The following is a 25,426-nucleotide window of genomic DNA, read 5'->3' as shown; positions in this document are numbered from 1 at the left end:
CGTAGATCTTTTGCAAAGATAGCTTTGAGTGCAAAACATGCTACCAGAATGATTTTGGTTGGTCACCTGTGTCTACTATCATTTCAACTTTTCATTTTTTTTATTTGTAAAATTTACTGATAGACAGTAGATTGAATTCAGTAATTTTTGCCATACGATTACCCTTCTTATCATAATGCCAAGTAGTACAGAGATCTGCTTGTGTCCCTTTAATACTAGTTTACAGTATTGAACTATATTGCCAAAAGTATTCACTCATCCATCCAAGTTGTTGAATTCAGGTGATACGATCACTTCCATGGTCACAGGTGTATAAAACCAGTCACCTGGCCATGCAGACTGCTTCTACAATCAATCAATCAATCAATCAATCAATCAATCAATCAATCAATCAATCTTTATTTATAAAGCACTTTTCATACAGAAAAAATGTAGCACAAAGTGCTTTACATAGTTAAAAGCAGCCCACCCCACCCTCCAACTCACTCCCCACACTCTCAATACACATATATCCCCCCACCCCCACCCACACACACATACACACCCGCGCACACTTAAAGAGTAAAAATTGGGCTGGGCTCGCATGAGCCAAGTGAGGAAACATTATAACAGAGAGCCGTCTGCACCGGGAGCCGGTCACAGACCGCAGCCTCCGGGCTGGGCACACAGCAGGAGGGAGGCCAAGGAGCCCCCCAACCAGGCTGAGAGGACCCCAGAGACCCAGCAGCCACGGTCAATAACAGCCCCGGTGCAGAGAGCGCCCTCCGAGGAAACACTGGAGATATGACGCAATACGATATATACAGGGTAAAATGATAAAATAAATAAGAACAGGATACAATATAAATATAAATATAAATATAAATATAAATAGAGTAAGAAGATTAAAAAATGAATAAGAATAAAATCAAAAAATATTAGGTAAATCCTAAATTAATAATAGAATAACAGGATAGAATAAATAAGCATAAAAAATAAATAAACGCTAAGTAAAAGCTAAATTAAAAAGGTGGGTCTTGAGCCTGTTCTTAAAAACATGTACGTTCTCTGCGGCCCTGAGCTCCTCCGGCAGGCTGTTCCACAGACGAGGACCATACCACTGAAAAGCTGCCTCTCCGTGAGTATGTGTCCTGACTTTAGGGACAATCAAAAGGCCAGGCCAGTACAAAGTGAAGGAATGGGTCGCTCTCAGTATATCAGTGAATTACAGCATGTTACTGTGATGGGATGCCACCTGAGCAACAAGTCTAGGCATTAAATTTCCTCGCTACTAAATAGTCAGCTGTTAGTGGTATTATAACAAAGTGGAGGAGATTGGGAATGACAGTGACCCAACCATGAAGTGGTAGACCATGTAAAATGGATCAGTGGATGGTCACCAACTTTCTGCAGAGTCATTCACTACAAACCTTCAAACCTCATGTAGCCTTCAGATTAGCTCAAGAACATTGCGTAGAGAGCTTTATGGAATGTGTTTCCATGGCGAGAAGCTGCATCCAAGCCTCACATCATCAAGCCCAATGCAAAGTGTCGGATGCAGTGACGTAAAGCAACTGGAGCAGTGGAGATTGGTTCTCTGGAGTGACAAATCAAGTTTCTCTGTCTGGTAATACTACAGATGTGTCTGGGTTTGGCAGTTGCCAAAAGAGCAGTACTTGTCTGACGGCATTGTTCCAAGTATAAAGTTTGGTGGAGAGGGGATTATGGTGTGGGGATGTTTTTCAGGAGATGGGGTCGACCCCTTAGTTCCAGAGATCATCTTAAAGTTTCAGCATACCAAGATATTTTGGACAATTTCATCTTCCAACTTATTATTGGGAACAGTTTGAGGAAGGTCCCTTCCTGTTTCAACACCAGTGCACAAAGCAAGGTCCATAAAGACATAGAGGAGCAAGTTTGGCCAGCGCAAAGTCTTGACCTCAACCCCATAAAGCACCTTTGGGATTTGATACTGCGAGCCAGGCCTTCTTATCCAACATCACTGTCTGACCTCACAAATGCTCTTCTGGAAGAATGATCAAAAATTCCCATAAATGCACTCTGAAACCTTGTGGAAATCCTTCCCAGAAGAGTTGAAGTTGTTATAGCAGCAAAGGGTGGGCCAACATTATATTAAACCCTACGGAGTAAGAATGAGATGTCACTCATGTGCAAATGGCAAATGAATATTTCTTTTTTGTCACAGCCACAGGCTGCATTTCAATCTGCACTCAGTATATAAATGGTCCTTTGATTTGCTCAGTAAGTATTACATTTCCACATTAACTCCACTTCTCAAATACCAAATAATGATACTGCATTTGACCAGGACCTAAACCTGTGTTGTAATTAAGACCACTTAAGCGTAATCTAAGCAGGCTTGAGACTGAGTTAGACTGAATCAAAATCAGCTCATTTCCAATTTTAAGCACTGTAAAGTTTTTGACATTGTTAACTGTTTGTTTTTTTTTTTTTGTGTGTGTGTGTGTGTGTGTTTTATAATCACTGTCAAATGTAATGGAGCTTTAGTTTTAGAAAAGCTTTCAATTACATAGGAACAGGACATTCTTGTGGTTCCAGTTTAATACTGTGTGTTCTGAACAGATTAAGGTTTGTTTTCTTTCAGCACAAACTGATGAGGTAAATTAGTCCAAACACGTCAATATTTGCTAGAATTGTGATTACCACCAAAAAAAAGATTAATTAAAAGCCCTCACATGAGAGGATTGCATATTTTCTCATAGCTTTGCATATAACTGCAATTTAGGATGAGTATACTTGATACATTGTGGAAGATGCACTAGTGGGTCATGCAAATTACAGTACAGTAAATGGGCAAGAAAGGCCAAAGCAGGCAGACCAGACAAAAAAACAAACAAACTTAAGAGCAGACTGAGACCTCAATCCTGTCACAGTAACTAAAAGGGGGGGAAAACAGCAAGTCTTCAAATGCGGGTGAATATTTCTTGTCACATACAGTAGTAAACAATGAGAGTGAGGTTGACTTAGTTTCCTTTTCCCACAGCATATTTCTACTAAGATGTACCACAGTTACAAGATGTTATCCCTTAGAAAAATCTGGAGAAATGCTTTGCAGCATTAGATCAGGCTATTGTACTTCTATAGCTGCTTAGCTCAATGGAATTAAGCACTGGCACAGCACAGCTTATACGCTGGGGATTAAGCAGTACATTTACTTCTTTCCAGATCTTTTCATTCGCAAGGCGTGACCTCACGCATTGAAAGACAAATCAAACTTAATGATACTAACTTACATACCTTTAAGTTCATAACTTGCCAGCTTGTGTAAATACAGGATCGTCTGTCTGCCTACAACTTACTGTAGCTAAGACTACATTTATACATCTATATCTTTATGTAGACTTAGATAAATGCACGGTATATAAATGTACAATTATAGTACAGAATATAACATATAAATAGTATAAAAATAACATATGTTGTGTTATTTGAGAATGAATAAAAGGAAAGATAAAGTATGGTGTAAAGTACAGTGTAATTAAGGAATGAAGTGAATTCACAAAGCAAGATACAGCAGGAAGCTTTTCTGAGGAATATTTAGTCCATCCTTCTTTGCCTCCCCCAGCCGCCCCCACTCCCTCAGCACCACTCCAGGCCTGCAGTATGCTGGCTGGTGTGTTCTTATATAAGAGGCCAATCCTGTGGGAAGCCAGGATAGCTATGGAAGTCTTTGATGGCCACCACACAAAGGCAAAGAGGCAGGCTTTGATACTCATATCAGTCCCCCTATTGCCTCTCTGGCGTCATAATACAGCCACTGGTATAGCTCCGGTTCGTCTGTCAGCACATACAGATTGCTGTATAAAGTGGAAAAGCCTCTTACTCAAGGGAGGAAGTTCGTACGCACTTACACAATGAAACCCTGCACATGGACAGTCGCACATGCTCATTGATCTGGCTTGCATTCATGTTTTCAAAGTATTCATTAATGCATACTGTAAATACATCTTGGTTTCCTTGGATGTCTCTTGCGGGCAATGACATCAATACACAAACGTCATTTCCAAGAACATGCATCATCCCCAGTGGCAATACCTGCAAAGGACTGGAATTTTCTTTTTGTCCTTTACCTTTTGTTCTTTTAGTTTTTCATTAAGTGTTTGAAATATTAACATAGTCTGTAATGTACAGGAAGGCTGTGTGTAGACACTTGTGAAGGGGCATACATATATATGACACACACATCTGTCATTTCAGGGATAGTGACATTGTAGGAGGTATTGAGATCACAGGTGTTTGTTCGCGCAGCACAGTGGTGTGTGTTTAGCATAGTTGTGTGAGTGTCCTGGGAGCTCAGTTTCATGTAGCTTCAACCACCTGCTCAGGTCATTATTCCGGTCAGGGACAAGAGAGGTAGATAATGCTCCCGTACAAACAAAAAGAGGACAGAAATAGAACTCTGAAGTATATGTTGGAGAACAAATGTCACGTAAAAGGGTTGGCAATGTTCCTATAAAGTTATTCAACAGAATGTGTCTGCTGATTTGTAGATTTTAGAAAAACAATATTCAGTTTATGTCTACTTGTCGCTCTACAACAAACAGTTTGTAATTAAAATGAACTTTCTTCTTCTTGTTCTCTAGTAAGTGGTGATATCTTGATATAATTAGCTGTTGCTCACAGTACTTGTGTCATCTGGACATTGCATGCTTGCATGCTTGTTTGCGAAAAAGGAAGGGAGAGTATTTTGGATGTCTTTAGCTTGAAGCACCCAGCCTCTTATGTTTGGAATATTTTCGGAAACTGAGAAGACAGATACACAGCACAACTATGGCCAACAGACTTCTCTTCTCTTCTCTTCTCTTCTCTTCTCTTCTCTTCTCTTCTCAGCATTTACTTGACAGTGCTGCTGAGATGACAGTGACGGGATTTGTCATCACATTAGAATGACAGTGTTTTGATGTTTCACTGGCATGGCACTGTATTTCTATGTCACTTTACATAATATATTTAATTTTAGTTTTTAGGAGAGCAGCATCAATTGAATACTTAGAAGAGTCAAACGTAAGGCAAATTGCAGTAAAACCAATGATATTTGAGATTATTTTATCAAGTTGCATCAATTTGTATAGTAATTGTTGTATAATATATAGCAGTAACAACAACAACATAGCACGGTTTACTTGTCAAAAAGACGGCCAGATATCCCGTGTGAATCATGAATATTTTTTTGTACAGCATGTTGACAAAGAATTTTGCCAGTGATTCGACTGAAACAATCTAATTAATAAACTGCCAATCACTCATCAAAGCCAATGCCCGGGGTAATACAAGAGTCCATATTTGGAATGTTATCAGTCTGAGAAACACATGATTGAAACACATGATTGCATGCGCATCAACAGAAATCAAACTATGTCAAGGCAAATTTCAGGGCACAATTACCTGTTAATATTCAATTCAATTTTATTTATATAGCACCAAATCGCAACAGCCATCACCTCAAGGCACTTCATATTGTAAGGTAAAGACCCTACAATAATGCAGAGAAAACCCAAACAATCAGATGTTCCCCAATGAGCAAGTACTTGGCGACAGTGGGAAGGAAAACTCCCTTTTAACAGGAAGAAACTGTTAAGAACCAGGTTTAGGGAGGGGCAGCCATCTGCGACAACTGGTTCTGGGTAAGGGGAGGAAGAGAGGGCAAAAGAGACTGTGGAAGAAGGCACACTGTTCATTATTATTATTATTAGTTGTAGTAGTATCAGTTTTATTAGTATTGGTGGTGGGTGTAGGGTCAGTAGTAAAGTATATTTACTAGATGTTGATTCTGTGTATTATGACTGCCTTGTGCTTTTGCAGTAGTCAGAAATCTGCAGTAGAGAGGCAAGTAAAGAATATAATGAGACGGAGAAACAAATATGGAGAGAGGGGGATTCAATATGTAGAGAAGAGGCAGTGAAATGCAAAGTAAGGATACATGCAAATCAGGATGGAAAAAGAAAGGGAAACACAAGAGAAAAGACACTCGCGTGACAAGTGTCCTCATCATGCCCTGGAAGACCGTGTTACTGCCCCCCCAGCACTCCTCCAGGCCTTAGCCCAGTTGGCTGTTAGAGTCATGCAGCGAGCAAGGATATCATCTACTCCTACATGCAAAGAGAAAAGAAAAAAAGAAAAGAGAAAAAAGAAGGCGTGGGCTGAGGAGGTGGAGCACCTTGTAAGAGACTGGGACAGCTGAAGATGAGGACAGAAAGTCATCCAAAGCAACAAAGCAGGATAGGACTAGAGTGTGAATAAAAAATAGGGGTTCGGTGAAATAAAGGCGGTGTAACTAAAGTAGGAAAAGATTGCAGAGAGAGCATGATAAGGGAGTTGGAAGGAGCAGGAGGGCTGGATTAAGGAGAGCCCCAGGTGGAAAAGGAAGTAAAGTTGCCAGCACTCCCTCTGGCATATGTCCTTGCCTGCAGGAACACCCAAGGACTAGGGAGAGGGCAGCTGGTCGTTAGCCATGTCCAGGCCAGGGTGTGCCAACAGTTGTCTCGTCATGCCAACACTGGGCATCCCATGCCAGAAAACGTCCTTGTTCGTAGAAACCGACGTCAAGCTAAACCTCTGCGGAATCTCTGAGAATACAAGGCAGCGGTGTTTGTGGCTGTCTTCTGTTTATTATCTGTTTACTCACTGCTTTTCCTGCTGTCTTGTTTTGTTATGGAGGTAGCTGTAAATTCCTTTTATTCTCCGCAATACTCTTCTGCTGGAGCAGGAGTTGTGCCAGTAGCTAAGCTGAAGTTGAAATAGCTGTCATTTAAATTAACAAACATGGTTAAGTATTTACTGCTCTAATATACTGTATTTGGATTGATGGATGGATGGGTGGATGGACTATGAAGGCAGCCATTACACAACATTTAAATGGAGTAATGACTGTTTTCTGTATGATTTAGTTGATCTTTTTTACCATTTATTTTTTATACACTGTGCGTTTCTCATTTTGGTCATTTTGTTCAGTCATTTTCATTTTAGAGGTTTAACTTGATTTGGTCTTCTGGCTGGGAGCCTATTCTCCCAAACACTTAGCAGACAGGGCAGATGAGGCCATTTGTTCCATCTCCTCATTTGCCAATGACAGGCAGTGTCTTCCTGATGTAATCATTGGTCATTAGAAAAAGGCATTAATTCTGTTATTTACCATAAACTCTGTATAAAGTATTTATGCTCTTGTCTGTGTCTGTGAGACATACAGCTAGATAAAAACCAGATATGTCAAATTACTAGGTGAGGGTGGGCCAGTCTTCTGATTGGGTTTTAATGATTAATGAGATTTTAGACGACTTTTTCAGCTGGGTCCATTGGCTCTCAACAGCTGCAAGGATAAGTAAAAAAATGCCTCAGCCTGAATTAATCAATATCCAATATTCAATAGTCAAGAAGGTCAGAAATATTGAGCTCAAAATATGAGCCTCTAAAGCAAATATTGATAGCAGATACAGTGCTTAACAAATTTATTAGGACCCCTGCCATAAAAACGAGACAACACAAATGTTTTAAAAATCTGTCAAAAACTGAAAATGACTGAATTCACATTTTTTATACCCAAATTTGAGCTGGCACAAGAAGTCAGAAATTAATTCAACCATTAAAACAAATTTTTATATGCAAGTAAATGACTGTAATTTGGCATCTTAATCAAACAATAATAATGTGTTTTTGTGTGTTGATTAAAAGGCTTGCATGTGCTGGTGGGTTAACTGTTACAGAAACATAAAAATTGATTTTGGTAATCATTTTAGTACCAATTCTGATAGCAGCAGTGGCATAACACTTTAAATTTTTTAAAAGCATTTGATGTGATAAAGGTAAATTCTAGTCAGTTGTTTAGCCTAAAATCACAAATTTACCTTAAATTATTTCAAAATCTGCAAATCAACCTCTTTATTTAGACTTCTGTTTAGATAAGGAAACAGTCCATTAACATATCCAATTCAGGGTTGTGGTTGGGCTGGAGCCTGCCCAGGTCACATTTACACCAATTTCAAATCACCAGTTAATCTAACATGCATATCTTTGGATTGTGGGAGAAAACAGAGTATCCTGAGTCAGACCCCAGTTGGTGGATTGAAACTCAGGACCTTCTTGCTGGGAGTCACCGGTGCTATTTCGCAGCTGTTTCACATAAGGAAGAACTGGTGAAACGAGGAAAGAGCCCTCCAAGTATTTTCACTCCACATACTTTTCTCTTCTTAGGCCTTTTGTGCATCATTAACCTTAAAAAGGATATCAAAGCAGTTAATCAGAATTCTATCAAAGCCTCGTTAGCATGTGGACAGCTTTAAATGGAGTGCATCGTCAACGTTATTAACTATAGTGCCAACACAGAATCTTTATGAACACGCTGTGACAAGGACCAAGTGAAGAAAACAGCAATAAAGGCAAATACAAATCGTCAAAATGCCAAGCTGTCCTTTGAAATCTAATCCCGGTCGCAGGCTTGTTTAACGTAGAACAGCCTGCAGTCAATCTATTTTGGAGCAAATAGCTCAAGCTGAAGGTGTCTGCTGATCAAGCAACCAAGGTAGAAGCATTATTTTCAATGCGGTTGCTACATGCTGCTGTGTGTGCGTGCGTGTAAGAAGACAGTGTACCCGACAAGCTGTTCTTTAGCAGTGAGTGTAGGTGTCAAACATACTGTAGGTACTATGTAGCAAAAACCCCGGGGAGACTAGCTGTCAGCTCAGTGCCAGCTAATAGGGATCCAAAATGAATTGTATTCCCAGATATGATTAACTGTGTTTTTCAACATGTATACAGCCAATATAATTTATTACCACAAAATTATCATTTACCTTTACTTTTTTTCTTAGTCAATTGAAACAGCGAAATAAAGTAAAATTTAAAAAATGAGTTGCAACTACTATGATAATCTATTTGTCTGACTTCTTTCTAGAAAATCAGTGATACAGTAAATAGTCATTTTTTCATTATTTTCTAACATTATCTGAGCACACTATTTATTTTAAGAGTGAAGTTGAACAGCTTTTTAATTTAGTTTTATGTTTTTATATTTTAGTCAAATGTAAATAGGGTTGAGAGGATGTGCAGATTTGAAGAGGCGTGTTATGAATAATAACAGCAGGGATCGCTCCTGAGATGTGTCTGAACATATGAGTCTGTAAGATTCATGCTTTTGTTTCATTGCGATTGGATTACTGCGGTGCACTATACACAAGTCTTACCAAAACCTCCCTAGAACGGTTGTTCAGTATGTTGCTGACAGACTTCTGATAAAATCCTCAGAGTTTCCATGTGTGACTCAAATTTTGACGTAGCTACACTGGCTTCCGGTTTATTTCAGAGTGCAGTTTAAGATTCTTTTACTGACATGGAGAGCTTTTCATGGACAGGCACCAGGTTACACCAGAGGGCGTCTGCACTCATATGTCCCTGGCAGGTCCCTGAGGTTCTGTGACTTTGGACTGGAATGCTCTTCCTTTGTTTTTTCATGCGTTGTTTGGCCCTTTACTTACTAAGATATTGACTATAGTGAGATTTATCCTGTCATAGTGACAGGTAGTTTCTGTACATGCGTTATTTCTTCCTAAATAGAATAAAGCTCTGGAAATTTTAATGAATGGGGGCTGGGAAAAGATGAAGAAGGAAACGCAGAAGGATTTGAGGATATGTGTGACATGAAATGAGGGAAAATCGTGAAAGAGGAATGGAGCCAAGGAGTAAGAATCCCCAAGTGGTCGAGAGTGCACCCTCTCATTTCCCAAGTCTCTTCGTGTTCTTCTTGTTCTTTTGCCCAACGTTACCATGGCAACGCTAGGCCTTTGACAAGCTGACCGCATGTACAAACATTCGCACTCTTGCTCGTAGCGTGAGTGTGTACATGGTGGCACACATGTACTGTAGCCACCTGCACAGATACTGTATCACACACAAACTTACACACACACAACTGGCAATAGAAATGACTCCTCATGGCTGCTAATAAACCCAAAACACTGGATGCACACCTAAAACACAGAGTACTTATGAGCCTATCACAACACATTTCCAACCATACTTGCATATGTTAGGTAGAAAATGATATTACGTGCTATGTCTATCCACTGACATGTTCACGGAACCAGAGCAATACATGGTTCCAAGTATACAATTACAGATTTCACAGGGTTGAGCTGTGTGCCTGAAATAAGACGATCTAAACCTGATTCCATCTATCTCATCTTCTGCCCTCCCACACAAAGTGACCCTTTCACCTGCTAGCTGGTTAATTATCACCAGCAGCTATTTCAAGCATTACACTGGTCGCACTGAGCTGAAGGAGAGAGAATCTCATTCAGTGAATAGATCACATGAGTGTATGAAATATATTACACTGGAAACTTACTCTCTGTGGCAGGATTATTTTCATTTACCCTATGAGGAAACACAAACTAAGAACATTTAAAAGTCGAAGTGTTGGAGTAGGTAGAAACAATATGTGTAACAATGTTGTAAAATTATCTTAAATTGCAGTTAAGTGAATAACAATTACAGATAGATTAAAAGAAAAAAGTAAAGCCATATGTACAGTCATGGAAAAAAAGAGGGTAAATTCTCTGACGTCATGGAGTTCTGTGAAAAACTGAGTACATCCCATGACTCAGTACCTTCAACTTGTATTGACATTTGCAGACATTTGTTTGTGCACAGCTCTCTTAAGGTATCACTGCCGTCATTCTGTCGTCATTGTCCTCTTTTATGACTCACTTTCAGTCAGGCTTTAGCTGTCTGGAAAATGGCCTTATAATTGACTAGAAACCTTTCATGATTCATTCAGGGGCTACAAAGTGTGCAGGTCTGGTGGCTGCAAAACACCAAATCATCAGCCCGCCACCACCATGCTTGACAGCTTGTATCATATATTTATGGTGATATGCTGTGTTTGGATTCCTCCAAAATTGGCACTGTGCATTATGGCCACATATCTTCATTTTGGGCTCATCTGTCCAAAGTACATTGTTCCAGAAGTCGTGTGATTCGTTCAGATGCAACTGCGTCTATGTTCTTTTTGGGAAAAAAAGACCTTCCAAACCTGGAAGATCTTCCAAAATAAGTCATAATTCACTTCGGTCTTTTTTTAATTGTATTGTTATGAACTTCAGCATTAACATGTAGCTTTTTGGGTTTTTTTTTGCAGCATTGCATGGTCTCATCTTGGATCTGATCCCCCACCCCAAATCTTTCTCATTGTAAAATAATAGAGTAAAAATTGTTTGGAAATAGGCTTGTAGTCTTTCCCAGATTAATGTTTAATCCAGATTATTCTTGCTAAGGAAGCATAAATCTGTGCTTCTTAAAGATCATTGCAGATGTGTTTAACACGCACCTCAATGCTCCAGACAACTTTTTAATCAAGTGCAGTTAATTAAGAGCATTTGATCAGCAGCACCTGGTGGCTGCTGCTTGTTGACTTCCTCTTAGTTCCTATGGAAGCAGTAAGTGTGTATTTAGTTATTCACATCACTGATTCTTTATTTTGGCTTAGTTTTTGTTAGGTAGTGAAAGGTGTAACATGTCATGTTTTGTTGTTCATCTGCGGTTGCATTTATCTAATTGTAAAACTTGCTAAAGACCAGTTTATTTTTATTATTTCCTGATGCGTAAAACCTTAGGACTTCTTTTTAGCATGCCTACTTAATATTAGACTAAAAATATAACTGAACACATTTAAATCTTTTTTTTCCTGTCCCTCATTTTACAGCCCCCAGATAAGGAAGGCGGTCTGCCGAAGCAGGTGGGCAACAAGACAGAGTGTGGCCTGCTGGGACTAGTTTTGGACCTGAAGCGGGATTACCAGCCAATAAGAAACCAGATCCCAGAGGAGAAGCTTTACAAAGTCTATACCTTCAACTCTGTCAGGAAGTCGATGAGCACTGTCATTAAGCTGCCTGACGGTAGCTTCCGGATGTACAGCAAGGGAGCCTCTGAGATTGTACTCAAAAAGTGAGTCTGGTTTTATGGTTTAAAATAATAAAATAATAAAATAAGTTGCAGTTATATAATTTAATAAGGTGCTCTGCAGATTTACACTGCATTCAGTGTAAGTTTTTAGCAGTATGTCTTACAATCATGTCATTTTGCAGGGCGTTACAGTAACATTACAGTGAGTGGTTTTGAGAAAAACCTGAGATGCAGAAGGAGAAATGTGAAATTCTATTTGCAGCATTGCATGGTCTCATCTTGGATCTGATCCCCCACCCCAAATCTTTCTCATTGTAAAATAATAGAGTAAAAATTGTTTGGAAATAGGCTTGTAGTCTTTCCCAGATTAATGTTTAATCCAGATTTTTCTTGCTAAGGAAGCATAAATCTGTGCTTCTTAAAGATCATTGCAGATGTGTTTAACACGCACCTCAATGCTCCAGACAACTTTTTAATCAAGTGCAGTTAATTAAGAGCATTTGATCAGCATTAACATTAAAGTCATTTTATGACTTTAATGTTAATGTTAAATAAAAAGACTTTTTATTTTATGACTTTTTAAATAAAAAGTCATAAAATGACTTGAATTCAATAGTATGTTTTATGTTTCTACATTATAGGTGTTGCAGTTAATATAAACAGAGATTCAATAATACAATGTATGAAAGGTTAAATTCACATTTTTGTCAAGCTGACAGGTCCTAAAAGGACGTTTGCATTAATTATGGTTCATTTGCTTTTCCGTAAATGATGTACAGCATTTGTATTTGGCTGTATGCCAGTACACCTGTTTGTTTTCAGTTTGTCTGTTGATATATTTAACTTGTTTAGCAAATCAGTTTAGTCTTGATCAAATGTAATTATCTTTTGGCTACAGTACTTTAGTTATTTAGGAAATGTGTTAGCTGTTTTTTAAAAATCTTTTAGAGGAAATTGTTTGTCCTCCATTTGAGCTCTCTACAGTGTGTACCCCAATGCACTTTCTTTTTTTTTAATATTGTGGTATCCTGCCACAAAAGGCATATTAGTCCCTATGTCTTTTCTTTTGCACAGCATTGCAGTTCTCAGTGCATCCTTTTTTGATTCACCAGTATTCATTTAAACAAAGCCGTAATGCCAGGCTGAGAGATTTGACTATATATTTTGTTCTTTTTTAAATGCTGGCTCATTTCCAAGCACTAAAAACACAGACAATACCAATGTTACAGTATATAATTTAAAATGACCCTCACGACCTACGCCACACCCTTGTTTGCAGATGCAGCCATATCCAAAACGAGGTGGGTGAGCCAAGGGTTTTCCGTCCACGAGACAAGGATGAGATGGTGAAGAAAGTGATTGAGCCCATGGCGTGTGATGGCTTGAGGACCATCTGTGTGGCGTATCGTGACTTTTCCAGCAATCCTGAGCCCAACTGGGATGATGAGAACAACATCCTGAATGACCTCACAGCCATCTGTGTTGTCGGAATAGAGGATCCCGTCAGGCCAGAGGTAGGAGAGATATTTTAGTAATGGACTGAGAGGAGGGGGATGTTGAACAAATGGTTTATAATACCAGCTTTCAGCAGCTGTGTCATAACCAGTGGTGTGTCCTCGCTGTTACTTTGAAGCAGTGTCTCTTTACATAAAGGTTTATTGTATAGATGAGGATCAAAGTATTAATTTGAATTTTAAACACCAAATCAATTCTTATATGAGACCAGCTTATTTCTTCTGATCACTTTTGTAAAATCGTCCGTTGAAACAAAAAGAAATGTTCAATGCAATAAGTGATTCATCATAAAGCAATTTCTTCAGGGGTACAGTTTTTAATGATAAATTTCACATGAAGGAATAGAGTGTATTATAATTGGAAGAAAGAGGTATCTGTGTACAGTAGGAAAGCTGACCTCGCTTCACAGCTCCAGTGCAGGGAGAAGGAAGCAGGAAAATTAACTGACTACTGGATTATTCAACTGCTTCCTTTCATCTTGTTTCCATCCCCCTGCTCTTTCTAGAACAGCATTGCTCATTCAGCCCCAACCCAACATGTTTTCTCCTCTCCACCTCTGTCTGTAGTGATGTTCCTCTTTTTGATGACTCCTTTTCCTTTCGCATTTTCTGCAACTCTCTTTCTGTCATTGTGATGTCTCTATCTTTCTCTCCAAAGCTGAGATATATTAACTGAGAATCCCCTCTTGTATTGCAATATTATGGAAGGTTTTTTGCAATTTGGGGAAAATTATAGTGTTAAGATGAATAAATACAAAAAAAACCAAATATTTAATGCTGAACATACTGTACAGTAGAATGAATGTGTAGTGTGGCCACATTTACATAGTGTTTTTATGTTGTTACTGTCCACTCAAAGTGCTTTAACTAGAAGTCATATTCTGAGCATATACTAGCAAAACCCTGCTCTTATTCTTTTTTCAAAATTATATCAATATATAAGCTGTCAATATGGTGTCATAAACATCAAACAAATGTACACATAACATAGTTACAATTATGTTGTTCGTTTTGAGATCAGCTGCTACACACATATAATTTGTAAGAATTTGAATGTTATAAAATAATTCCTGAAAATTATTAGTATTCCCTAAACACAATTTCCTAAAGCTATTGAATAATAGAAATTGATAACCCTGCCACCTTAGACAGTTTGTTATACTTTCATCCAGATTGATCAATGTGTCTAGGAAGAGTTAGGGAAAAGACACGAATACAAAACCTGGAGTTATTATAGACTTATTATTGTAGAGGTTATCCACTGCATCCATCCCATAAACTGTTTTACATCCATGGCCAATTTAGACCCACGCGTTAACCTGATGTGCATGTCTTTGAACTGTGGGTGGAAGCTAGAGTACTTAATGGAAACCCATGGACGCACAAGGAAAATAAGCAAGCTCTGCACAGGAGGGTCTCAGTTTGAAGCAGGAACCTTCTTCCTAACCACACCACCACTATGCCACCCATATATACTGTGTTAACATAGCCCTTCGCAGTGATGCATAGCCTCAAAGTTTGCAGATTACTCTCTCTACTCAACCCTAGAGGTCACTCGGTATCTGTCATTTTCAATAACCCAGTTGAGAAGCAGTGCACAGAAAACTGCTGCAATCCAGTAAAAACTTTCCAGGCTCTTTGCTAAAACTGGTTAATACTGGAAATTAGATGACATTCCATTATTTTAAAAGGGTCAAACAGACTAGTAAACATGGTTTTGGTTTGTTTATTAGTCTCTAATTTCTTCCTCTGTAATGCAATGTTCGTTTAATAAGTGGATGCTCCCTGAGAATGCCCCCAGAGAGACGAGAGAGAATAGTGGAGGGAATGAGAGACTGAGAAATGTTCAAAATCAGATTTCTGTCAGAAGGATGACAGAAGGCAGGAGGATGATGGGTAGGAATGGTAGAGAGAAATGGTAGAAAATGAGAGTGTAACCAGATCCATATAAGAGGCACGAGGTGCTTGTTTCCCAGTCTCACCTACTAGACTCCTACTTTCTTCCTCTGATGGACCAGATTGTATTTTTAATAAACCTCCAGTCTTTTCTTCACCTCCTAGTTTCAGGTGAGCAGTCATCTTGAGCAGTACGAGTCCAAGAGAAATGAAAGGTTTAACTAAATACCAGGGATGACAGACGAGCCAAACAGGAACCTGATATCTTGATAACAATGAGTCAATGATATCTGGATAATATAGAGCATGAGCTTGTTTAACTTATAAAAATCATATTACTACATATTACTTTTTTCTTTTTTTTTTCTGTTTACATTTGAAGAATATTTAACTTCGTTGACCTCTTCAGAGTATTAACTGGTATACGTATTAGTTGGCTATTTTATTTTGTGTAATTGATGAAATGACAGGCTGATATAGGTTAAAGATGGTTTTGTTGTGACTGAAGCAAATATTGTTCTTCTTCAAATATCGAATTAAATGAAATAAATTCACTTGTTTGACTGTTGTAGGTTTTCATATTTAGGATAATCATTTTTGCATGTAGCAGCTGCTGCGCAAAAGTTATGTAGTTCTAAGTAGGCGAAAAAATCCTATCTGTTTTTATTTTAACCTCCAACCTCCAGCTTATTAAAGACCTGCACTCCTCCGCTGTATAGCCATACTTTGTAAAAACAAACTTCTCTATGCTTGCATGCATAAGCAGTTCGATTCGGCAGTTTAATGCATGATGCAAGCGCACATTTCAACGATGGATCCATGTTTTATGTTTTTTATGTGTGAAGGCAGAAAGAATTACTTGCCTGCATGTATGTGTAAACTGATGCAAGTTGTTATTATGGTACGTGAGCACAATTGTTTATGTGTGGGTTTGGAGAGCAAAGCTCGCCCACACTGACCTTTGCAAGGAGAAATATGTGTTTCTGAATTACTACTCTTTTCCAAGATGCTTCAAATACAGATCCATATCCATACATGAGTAGTCATAATTAATTTATTGCAATACTATCTGGAGAACTTAATAATAATGGGGCTTTGATTTACTTGCTTACATGTGTTTGTGTTTTGTGAATAACTGCAAGATTGTTTTTTCTTTTATAAACACTACTCAAATACTGAAGCTCTGAAAACTGTGCATGTGCCACCAGATGGCAAATGGAATTTAAAATTCCCTCAGGAGTTGGTGGAGAACAAAACCAGAGAAAACCAGAGAAAAAGTGAAAATCTTAATTTAATTCATCCAGTGGACAGAAATGCAGCTCCTTCTACTACTGGGTATATCAGAAGGCTTCCTTGAAATAAAAGGTTTGCCAGACCTCCGCACAGTAAAAGCTGGCTGCATTATGCTCAGTCTTAGTATTAATTGGTTAAATTTGGTTAGTGCAGCTTTAAATAATAGGTGAAATATGCTTTCCTTTTTACATATTTCTGTTGTACTGAATGATTGTGCATGTGTCTCCCTATTTTAGGTCCCTGATGCCATTCAGAAGTGCCAGCGTGCAGGCATCACAGTGCGTATGGTGACAGGAGACAATATAAACACAGCCCGAGCCATAGCCATCAAGTGTGGTATCATCCACCCAGGAGAGGACTTCCTGTGCATCGATGGCAAAGAGTTCAACAGGAGGATCCGCAATGAGAAAGGAGAGGTACAGCAAATACTGTCAGTGTGAGAGGAGGTAAAAAGTGAGCCACTCATGGAAGAGAGTTGCAGAGGTTAAGGAAAAATAAGCAGAAGTGTTGCTCTTGTTCCTCTCTTTCAATTTGTGTTTGCATGTGTCTATGTGTGTGTGTGCAGGTGGAACAGGAGCGTATCGATAAGGTTTGGCCTAAACTCCGAGTACTGGCTAGATCATCCCCAACCGACAAACACACACTCGTCAAAGGTGAATTGGTTGCACACTTTTTGCTCTGACTTAGACAGAGATCATTACTGTTGCCTTTCCTTGTTTCTTGAGTCTTTGTGTTTTATGTGTATATGCACTTCCTCCTATGCTGCTTTGTTTATCTCTTTATTGCAGGCATTATTGACAGCACTATGGCAGACCAGAGGCAGGTGGTGGCTGTGACTGGAGATGGGACCAATGATGGGCCTGCTCTAAAGAAAGCTGACGTTGGATTTGCCATGGTAAGCAGCCCTTCTTTCCTGTTTTGTTTGGCTGTTTGTTCGTGCCTTATCTTGCATTCTTGTGAGACTGATCTCAGTCAACATCTGCAGATGTCTTTTTCACCTCTGCAGTGTTTAAGAATTCTTCTCAGGCGCTCTCACTCTGGCTGTGTGGATAAGGAGCTCCCCCTAGTGGATTTCTTTATTAACGCAGTTATTCTGCAGAAGATTGTTCAGCTTGTTAAAAACGTTATAGCAAAAACCATATATATATATATTTAATAGGTCTTATGTAACATGAGTTGCAGCTCTCCTTCTACACTGTGGTCCTGTAAGATACTGTAAAAAAGTATTTCAGCTTCTGTGCTTAAGCAGGAAATCTGATTGAAGGAGATTGGTTTGGGCTCAGATTTCAACCTAATCACGCACATTAATTCATTTAATGAGACATGTTTAAAAAGATGTCCGCATAAGTATTCACTCCACACTTTCACTAATAAGGGCATCCTTGTCCAAATCCAGCCACTGCCTAGAAGGTGCTGCTCGTGCTTCTCCTTCAAAATATAACATAATACAGAAAGAGAGTCCTTCCTACAGTCTGCGCTTTACCTGATTACATGCACACTGACTCCTTAGGTAGCTGGTATTATTATTAAACACAACAGTGACTCATCTACAGGGTCCAGCTTTGTCCAGTTGACTGCAGAGTTGATTATATGCTTCAACGTTATTTTTAACGTGGTAGGCTGAGGAATACTGCAGTGTGATGAAGTTAGAAGGAGAGCAGCTGTGAAATAGAAAACTCCAGTTTCTTTCTCACTGCAGCTTGTCATCATTCTTCCAGGGTATTGCTGGTACAGATGTGGCCAAGGAAGCATCAGATATCATTCTCACCGACGACAACTTCAGCAGCATCGTGAAAGCAGTTATGTGGGGCCGAAATGTCTACGACAGCATCTCCAAGTTTCTTCAGTTCCAGCTTACTGTCAATGTTGTAGCTGTCATCGTGGCTTTCACTGGTGCCTGCATCACACAGGTCAGAAGGATGAAAAAGATTGCAAAGTAATACCAGCCCGCTATCATGGTCATTTTTAACACAGTTGATGGTGATGAAATGGAATTTCATCCAAGTTGGTTTACTGTTGCCTAATCAGTAATTCGAAAGATGATAAGTGCTTACAACTTCAAGAAATACACTTATGTTTCATGCCGGGTTATATTGTAGTTCTATTATTCTATTCTGTTATTGATACATGTTACTGTCACCTTTCTTTAGGACTCTCCTTTGAAAGCAGTGCAGATGTTGTGGGTGAACCTTATCATGGATACTTTTGCATCCCTGGCTCTGGCGACAGAGCCTCCCACGGAGTCTCTGCTTAAGAGGAAGCCATACGGTCGTAATAAGCCTCTCATCTCCAGCACCATGACAAAGAACATCTTAGGACATGGAGTCTATCAGCTCGTTATCATCTTCACACTGCTCTTTGTTGGTACGCAGGGTTATTTTGCTCTGTTATACCGATGTAGGATATTACAGATTTAAAGACTATGGCATAAATCTGACTCCCTGATTCTCTTTCTTTTCCTTCCAGGTGAGCAGATCTTTGACATCGACAGTGGCCGCAATGCTCCTCTCCACTCTCCACCCTCTGAGCACTACACCATCATCTTTAACACCTTTGTCATGATGCAGCTGTTTAATGAGATAAATGCCCGCAAAATCCACGGAGAGAGGAATGTTTTTGACGGTATCTTCAGGAACCCCATCTTCTGCTCGATTGTTTTTGGCACGTTTGCTGTGCAGGTAAGTGGATGCATTAATTCCTGAAATTACTTGTTTTTCTCAGTTATTTTTAATTTTAATTATTAATTATTATATATTTTTTCAGATAAGTAATGGTAATTTTCAGTTTTCTGTGTACTTTATACTTTGCATAGATCGTGATTGTGCAATTTGGAGGGAAGCCATTCAGCTGTCAACCTCTAGACTTGGAAAAGTGGATGTGGTGTGTTTTCCTTGGGCTGGGGGAGCTTGTGTGGGGACAGGTAATAGGCAAAGTTTTCCCTTTCTAAGTCTTTTGGTCAATTTTCCTGTCTGTGCATCTCTACAGTAAGTACATCACTTAGTGCTTTTACTTCTCTGCGGGTTAGGTGATAGCCACCATACCCAATAGCAGACTGCGCTTCCTGCGGCGGGCAGGGCAGTTAACTCAGAAAGATGAGCTGCCAGAGGAGGATGTTAATGAAGAAAATGAGGAGATCGACCACGCAGAGAGGGAGCTGAGGAGAGGACAGATCCTCTGGTTCAGAGGACTCAACCGCATTCAGACTCAGGTGAGGGCAAGTAACAGAGGCAGTTCAATCCCAGTTAATATATGGATACAGCATGTGGACTTTATGGTTACTTGTTTAAAAATCAGTTTAAGATTCCCTTTAATTTTACACAATAATATGCTGAGTTCCATAATAATAATATAATAATTTTGTCCAGTTATATAATAAAAACACTAAAAGGTAAATATGTCACCCCTAATATTTACTAAAAAGCCTCTCTTTTACTGTTTGTCTGTGTTTCTCAGAAGATCTGTTTCGTGTAGGTCTCTCCACCTCAGGCATTGCCCATGAGGAAGTGATAGACTGTATTTTATATGTTGGTCATGTTAGTCAGTCACAGTTTTAAAGTCCTTTTATCTCAAGATGAATTACTCAGGAGCATAAAGATGCCACTTTGCCTCGCTGGACTGCCTAGATCACCGCCGTGGACCTGTGGAAGCTCCAAGAGTTAAATACAAGTATATAGCCACTGAACTGTTTTCACATTTGTGAGCTCTGCAGACCGGTATCACTGTGATATTGCAGACAGTCCGGCTTGTGTGCTGGATCTGGTTTCGTCTCACTGATGTGTTATTGATGGGCCTGGGTGTAGTACTGTGGACAGATGCTGCCTAACATCCGCAAGAGCAAGTTAAAAAACTACAGCCAGAACAGTATCTGTGCTGTACGCAAATGACAGTGTTTAGTGTTAAAGTATAGAATCCTTATTAATAAGCTGGTTATGATCAAATTAAAATGAGTCATTGTGGTCAGCTGTGGTCAGACGTTTACATACAGTCATCATGGGCATGAATGTCATGGTACTTTGGAGCTTTTAATGATTGCTTTGAACTGTTCTTTTTCCAGGGTTGAATGATTGTACAGCGAATGTCTTTAATGACTTTAAGAAACAATAACTGGGTGCAAAAGTTTGAATTTATTTTGTATTTTCTCTGATCCATATCTAAGCTCAAATATATATGTACACTTTAATAAAGTCTGCTTAAGGTTCTACAATGCCTTTTTAAATTGACTTTAAGGCTTAATAACTTCTCATTAGTGATCATGACTGATCAGTCACACTCACATTCAGAACAATATGAAAGACCAAGGAACTCACTGAGGATCCAAGAAGGAGAACTGTAGATTTACACAAGATGGGAAGGTTTCTTTCCAGAATCATCAATTCAAGCAATTCTACCTCAGTACAAGTTAATTGCACGTATGTACAATTTGCCAAGGTCTGGAATAAGAGCCAAACTTTCATCATCAGATGAGAGGAGGTTGGTTGAAATGGTAAATTCTGCGTAATCATTCTACCCTGCAAAAAGAACAGGTCAAATAAATCATTTAAAGCCCCAATTTACCATGACATTGACACCCATGATGAGTACATGTAAACTTCTAATCACAACTGTATATGCATTGGTCAGGAATTTAAACAAAAGAAAGAAAAACGAAACCCAATTTGAACTAAATCTTAACTTTCTTCTTCAGTGAAGATGTCACAAAACAACATGCACTGGATGATGTGAACGGCTGCATCTGTGAATTTAATTTGTTTACATCAGATAGTAAGTCAAAGGGTGGGATCACCCAAATTAAAGGAAAACAAAGCTTTTGGCAATCTTCCTCTTATGCTATCTGGCCATGCAGAAAGTTCTGATTTGCCAAGGTTTTGTAATATCATATTTTAGGTACTGAATACAAGTTTGTTCTGTGGTGCTAATAACGATGCTAAGAACAATAATGCAAACAACATCAGTGTTACTCCGGGTTAAAAAAGAAACACTATCAGAACGAACATGAAATGTTTGCTTTGTAGAAAGTTCTTCTACTGTAGACTGCTCACGCTTACTTCTCTTAAATTTTACACGAAAATGATTTGTGGTTTTTTTTTCCAGAGATAAATATTAGCTACTGAATTTTAATAAAATGTTTTTAATGTTGCTCTGTATCAGCATCACGCAACAAATCTGAAGGGAACCCAAAGTATTTGCATGGCCACCATTATAGCTCACATGTAATTTGGGTGAACCAGCTCTTTAGATCAGATTCAGTGTTTTTGCTGTGGGGACACCACACCCTGACCTTTAGCTGCCCTCCATCATGTCATGACTGAGATACTCCCTCTACCACCAGTCACCCTACCAATCAACCTGTGTTACCATTTGGTCTGTGTCACTCTGAGCAGCCATTTGTCCTCTCCTGTCCCGCTCTCCTACAGATTGAAGTAGTCAACACCTTCAAGAGTGGCACCTCCTTTCAGGGGGCAGGGGCTCTGAGACGCCAATCATCCACCACCAGCCAGACCCAGGATGTAACCAATGTTTCTAGTCCTAGTCACGTGTCCTTGTCCAATGCCCTTTCCTCTCCTACAAGCACTACTGCTGCTACTGCTCCTCCCACTACTGGCCGTGAGTCAGAACTCTGTCAGTCTGCTTCTCCACTCTCTTTGCTTCAGGGGTGCCATCCTGTCATGAGCAGAAAGTTATTTTTTGTAGTTTATTGATTTATTTGTTTTTAATTTACAACAACAGTCTCCATCTTGAGGTTGGCATTTCTGAAGATTTTTTTTTTTTTTTTGTCTTTCGTTCTTGCTATTTGCGTTTTCATTTTCTCTATTTCTTCTGTCTTTTTCTTGTTCACGCTGGATTTCAAATTCATCTTGATATCTCGTCCCATGGTTGGGTGTACTGTCTTCTCATTGGTGAATGTGTGTTTGTTTCCTCAGAGTGCTAGGAGCGCAGGACTAAGGGTGATACCCACGGCGTGACATTTCAGGTTGTGAGTTTGTCTCCCTCTGCTCATCTTCCATCCATCATCCCCTCATCCAAACCTCACATTTTTATGTCTTTATAGACATTAATGTGAACTAATTCCAATCAAATCACCAAGTCACTGGGTGAACATTCAAGTATAAGTTGCAGTGTTAACTTTGTTTTTGTTTGTTTTTTTTACCTGGGAGTGTGACGCTGTTGTGGCAAATCACATTGGCTTGGCATAAAACAAATTTTACCTCCTACATGTCCTTTGAGCTGAATCACCAGCAGTGACAAGAAAATATTCAGGTAGCGGCGGTATATTTGGCTTAAAATGTTTTCACATTTGACTGCCACATTGCAAACTTTGAGGCGAGTGTGTATTTTAGTCAAAAGCGTCTGTGTTATTTAATGATTTGCCCACCTTCATCTTTCTGTCTCTCTCACTCTCTTTTGCACACATGGACACACACATCCTCACTGACAACAACCTGCTTTATGAAAATCAAATTAAATCCCATGTGAAGGTTGTGCGAACTGGAATCGGGGCCAGGGTACTCACTATAAGGCAGTAGTGTACCAATAATTCATCCCGTCTTGTTGCTTCATACTGTTGGTGTAGTTGACTGTCATGTTACCATAGTTACAGACATAGATCCTCTGCAGCAAAGTAAAATCAGCCCCCACCCTTTTTTGACACCCCATAAGTGTTACTTGTCAGACATCCTGTCACATGCAATCATCCAGACAGGCTTCTGTTTATTATTAATTTTCATTTCTCTCCTTACACCTACTCCACCACAGTTACTGCAGCACTACCAGAATGTTTGCCATATAATATGCACTATTCTCAAAACTTTATAAATCTAATATCTTAAAATTAGAAGGAATATTGTAGTCTTAAGGTTTGTGGCAGAGTTTAAATTTCAAATACACTACATGGACAAAAGTATTGGGCCACATTTCGTAATTACTGAATTCGATTGTTTTCACCATAAAGTTACAGAACAAGGTTGTTCTAGCATTCACAGAAGGACTCGCCAGCAGCATTTACTGCCACTTTGTTTTAAATAATTTGACACCACCGCCACAAACAATAGTCCGATAAGATGACAGTAAAACATTACTTATGGCAGAGACCATGTTTATTTTGGCAACAATGCCCAAGACTAAGTTAAAAACTGTTAGTACTATAGCTAGCTTCTGTGTTGCTTTAGCATGCTAGCTATGCAAACAGGCCCATTGCCAGTGTCCTAACTATGCTGCTCTGCTAGCTAAGTTAGCTAATGTTAAACATCTAAGTAAAGAGAAAAAATAACTTCATGTTAGTGGAAGCTGCATGATTTTGACTGTCTCTCCCCTACATTTAAGGCTAGACTAGTAGCATTTACTGTAGCTAGTGAGCAATATATTTATTAGCCATTATTGTTTGCTTCATTCCCCACTGTCCTGCTTTTTTCCCTCTTCTTCTTCTGTCTATTTTCACTCCTAAAAGGTTTCCTAACATTTGGCTTGTTTAAACAGACTCATGTGTGCCACTTGCGATGGGAGTGAGTAAAGGTGGGCAGGACCCCTTACGGAAGTCAGGTCTCAACTACTGGCATTGCAAACCTTGCATATTACCATTGCTGTAGTTTGAGGTTGATCAGACCTTGGGGTCCCCTGCTGGCCTGGGACTCCAGGCAGCAGATTGCCATGCCTGGTGACAAGTGAAGGTGCATAATGTGTAAAGGTTATCAAGTCTCTGCTGAGTCAGTAACTGCAGGGCTCCAAAACTCCTCTCGCATTAACATCAGCATAAAAACTGTGCAGCGGGAGCTTCACAGGCATGGGTTTCCTGTCCCAGTATTTTTGTCCGTTTAGTGTATTCACTGCTCCTGTGAAGAATGAGAAAATAGGTTTCTTATGTTTAATTAAACGTTTTATTAACTGGAAACACAAAATACATAAAAGCATTGATATGTTGTTGCTACATTCAACAGCAATTTATTTTCATTTCTTTAGTTTCAGCTACTTTAAACAAGAATTGAGTTAATAATGTAAATGTAAAGCCAATTATCAATTAAAACCCAGCAACAATACTGATGCAGTTTTTTCCAAATACCTCACATTTTTGTCATGATTTAGTTTCTTGTAAAACGTTAGTAGGATGTTTTTACAAAATAAATTGAAGATGCACACAGGGTTTATGAAAACAGCAATTTGCCATAGTCTGTGACTACTGTGCTACTTTTTAGTCTCAATAAATTGTCACATAGTTGTTTGGACCTTATACTTGAGTGTTTACGTCGACGTGCATGGACTCAGGAACATGCTTTGACCGTCAGACGTCTGACAGTAAAACTCTTATTTTCATTATTCACTTCCATGTGTTTAGTGTCTGTACTCTGTGTGCCGGTGTTCACCACTCCCTCACTGTCCTGTTGTCATGTTGCATGTAGTTTGTGTTTAGCTCCTGTTCATTTTCTGTGTTTGTCACATTTTAACCTGCTGTGTTTGCTCGTTGTCTCAATGCCACTGTTTTGCTTTTGGTTTTATTGTTTTGTTGTGAGTTTTTACACTGCGATGCTTGTGTTGAGCCAACCTCATGCAGGCTTGACTGTCCATTGCCCTGTTTGAGACCATGCCATACCCACCGTGTGCTATACTCGTGTGTTTGTGTGTCCCACTCAGAGTCTGTGTGGATATTGTCCCAGACAGTGTTCTGGTACCTTCAGAAGTTTTTAAACCACTTGATTGGATCTCTCAGATCTAACCTCCTTCCTTCTTACTGACCTCGTCCACCAGATTTCTACAAACTTGCATGTGATATTCTCCTTTAAATTTTCTGTAAGCATTCCATTTATTAACGTGGCTTGTTT

The 25,426-nt window shown here is 39.2% G+C and overlaps 1 protein-coding gene across 13 annotated transcripts in view; it reads left to right on the top strand.

Moving 5' to 3' along the window:
• atp2b2 (ATPase plasma membrane Ca2+ transporting 2) overlaps positions 1-25,426 on the top strand; it is a 116,056-nt gene that overhangs the window by 86,357 nt on the left and 4,273 nt on the right. For 11 of the 13 annotated variants that reach the window (XM_040052254.1, XM_040052252.1, XM_040052247.1 and 8 more), the window contains 10 exons: positions 11,714-11,955; positions 13,193-13,427; positions 16,853-17,032; positions 17,182-17,269; positions 17,405-17,511; positions 18,335-18,526; positions 18,767-18,980; positions 19,083-19,294; positions 19,429-19,536; positions 19,642-19,824. In XM_040052254.1, coding sequence (XP_039908188.1) covers positions 11,714-11,955; positions 13,193-13,427; positions 16,853-17,032; positions 17,182-17,269; positions 17,405-17,511; positions 18,335-18,526; positions 18,767-18,980; positions 19,083-19,294; positions 19,429-19,536; positions 19,642-19,824 — 1,761 coding nt within the window. Of the gene's footprint in view, positions 1-11,713; positions 11,956-13,192; positions 13,428-16,852; positions 17,033-17,181; positions 17,270-17,404; positions 17,512-18,334; positions 18,527-18,766; positions 18,981-19,082; positions 19,295-19,428; positions 19,537-19,641; positions 19,825-22,030; positions 22,221-22,537; positions 22,588-25,426 lie in introns of all 13 variants that reach the window. The other 2 variants (XM_040052260.1, XM_040052257.1) reach the window with 1 other exon arrangement.

The sequence above is a fragment of the Simochromis diagramma genome, unplaced genomic scaffold, assembly GCF_900408965.1.
Source record: "Simochromis diagramma unplaced genomic scaffold, fSimDia1.1 OVJJ01000389.1, whole genome shotgun sequence".
NCBI lineage: Eukaryota > Metazoa > Chordata > Actinopteri > Cichliformes > Cichlidae > Simochromis > Simochromis diagramma.
The sequence above is the reverse complement of the archived record's forward strand: the minus strand, read 5'-3'. Positions and strand labels throughout refer to the sequence as shown.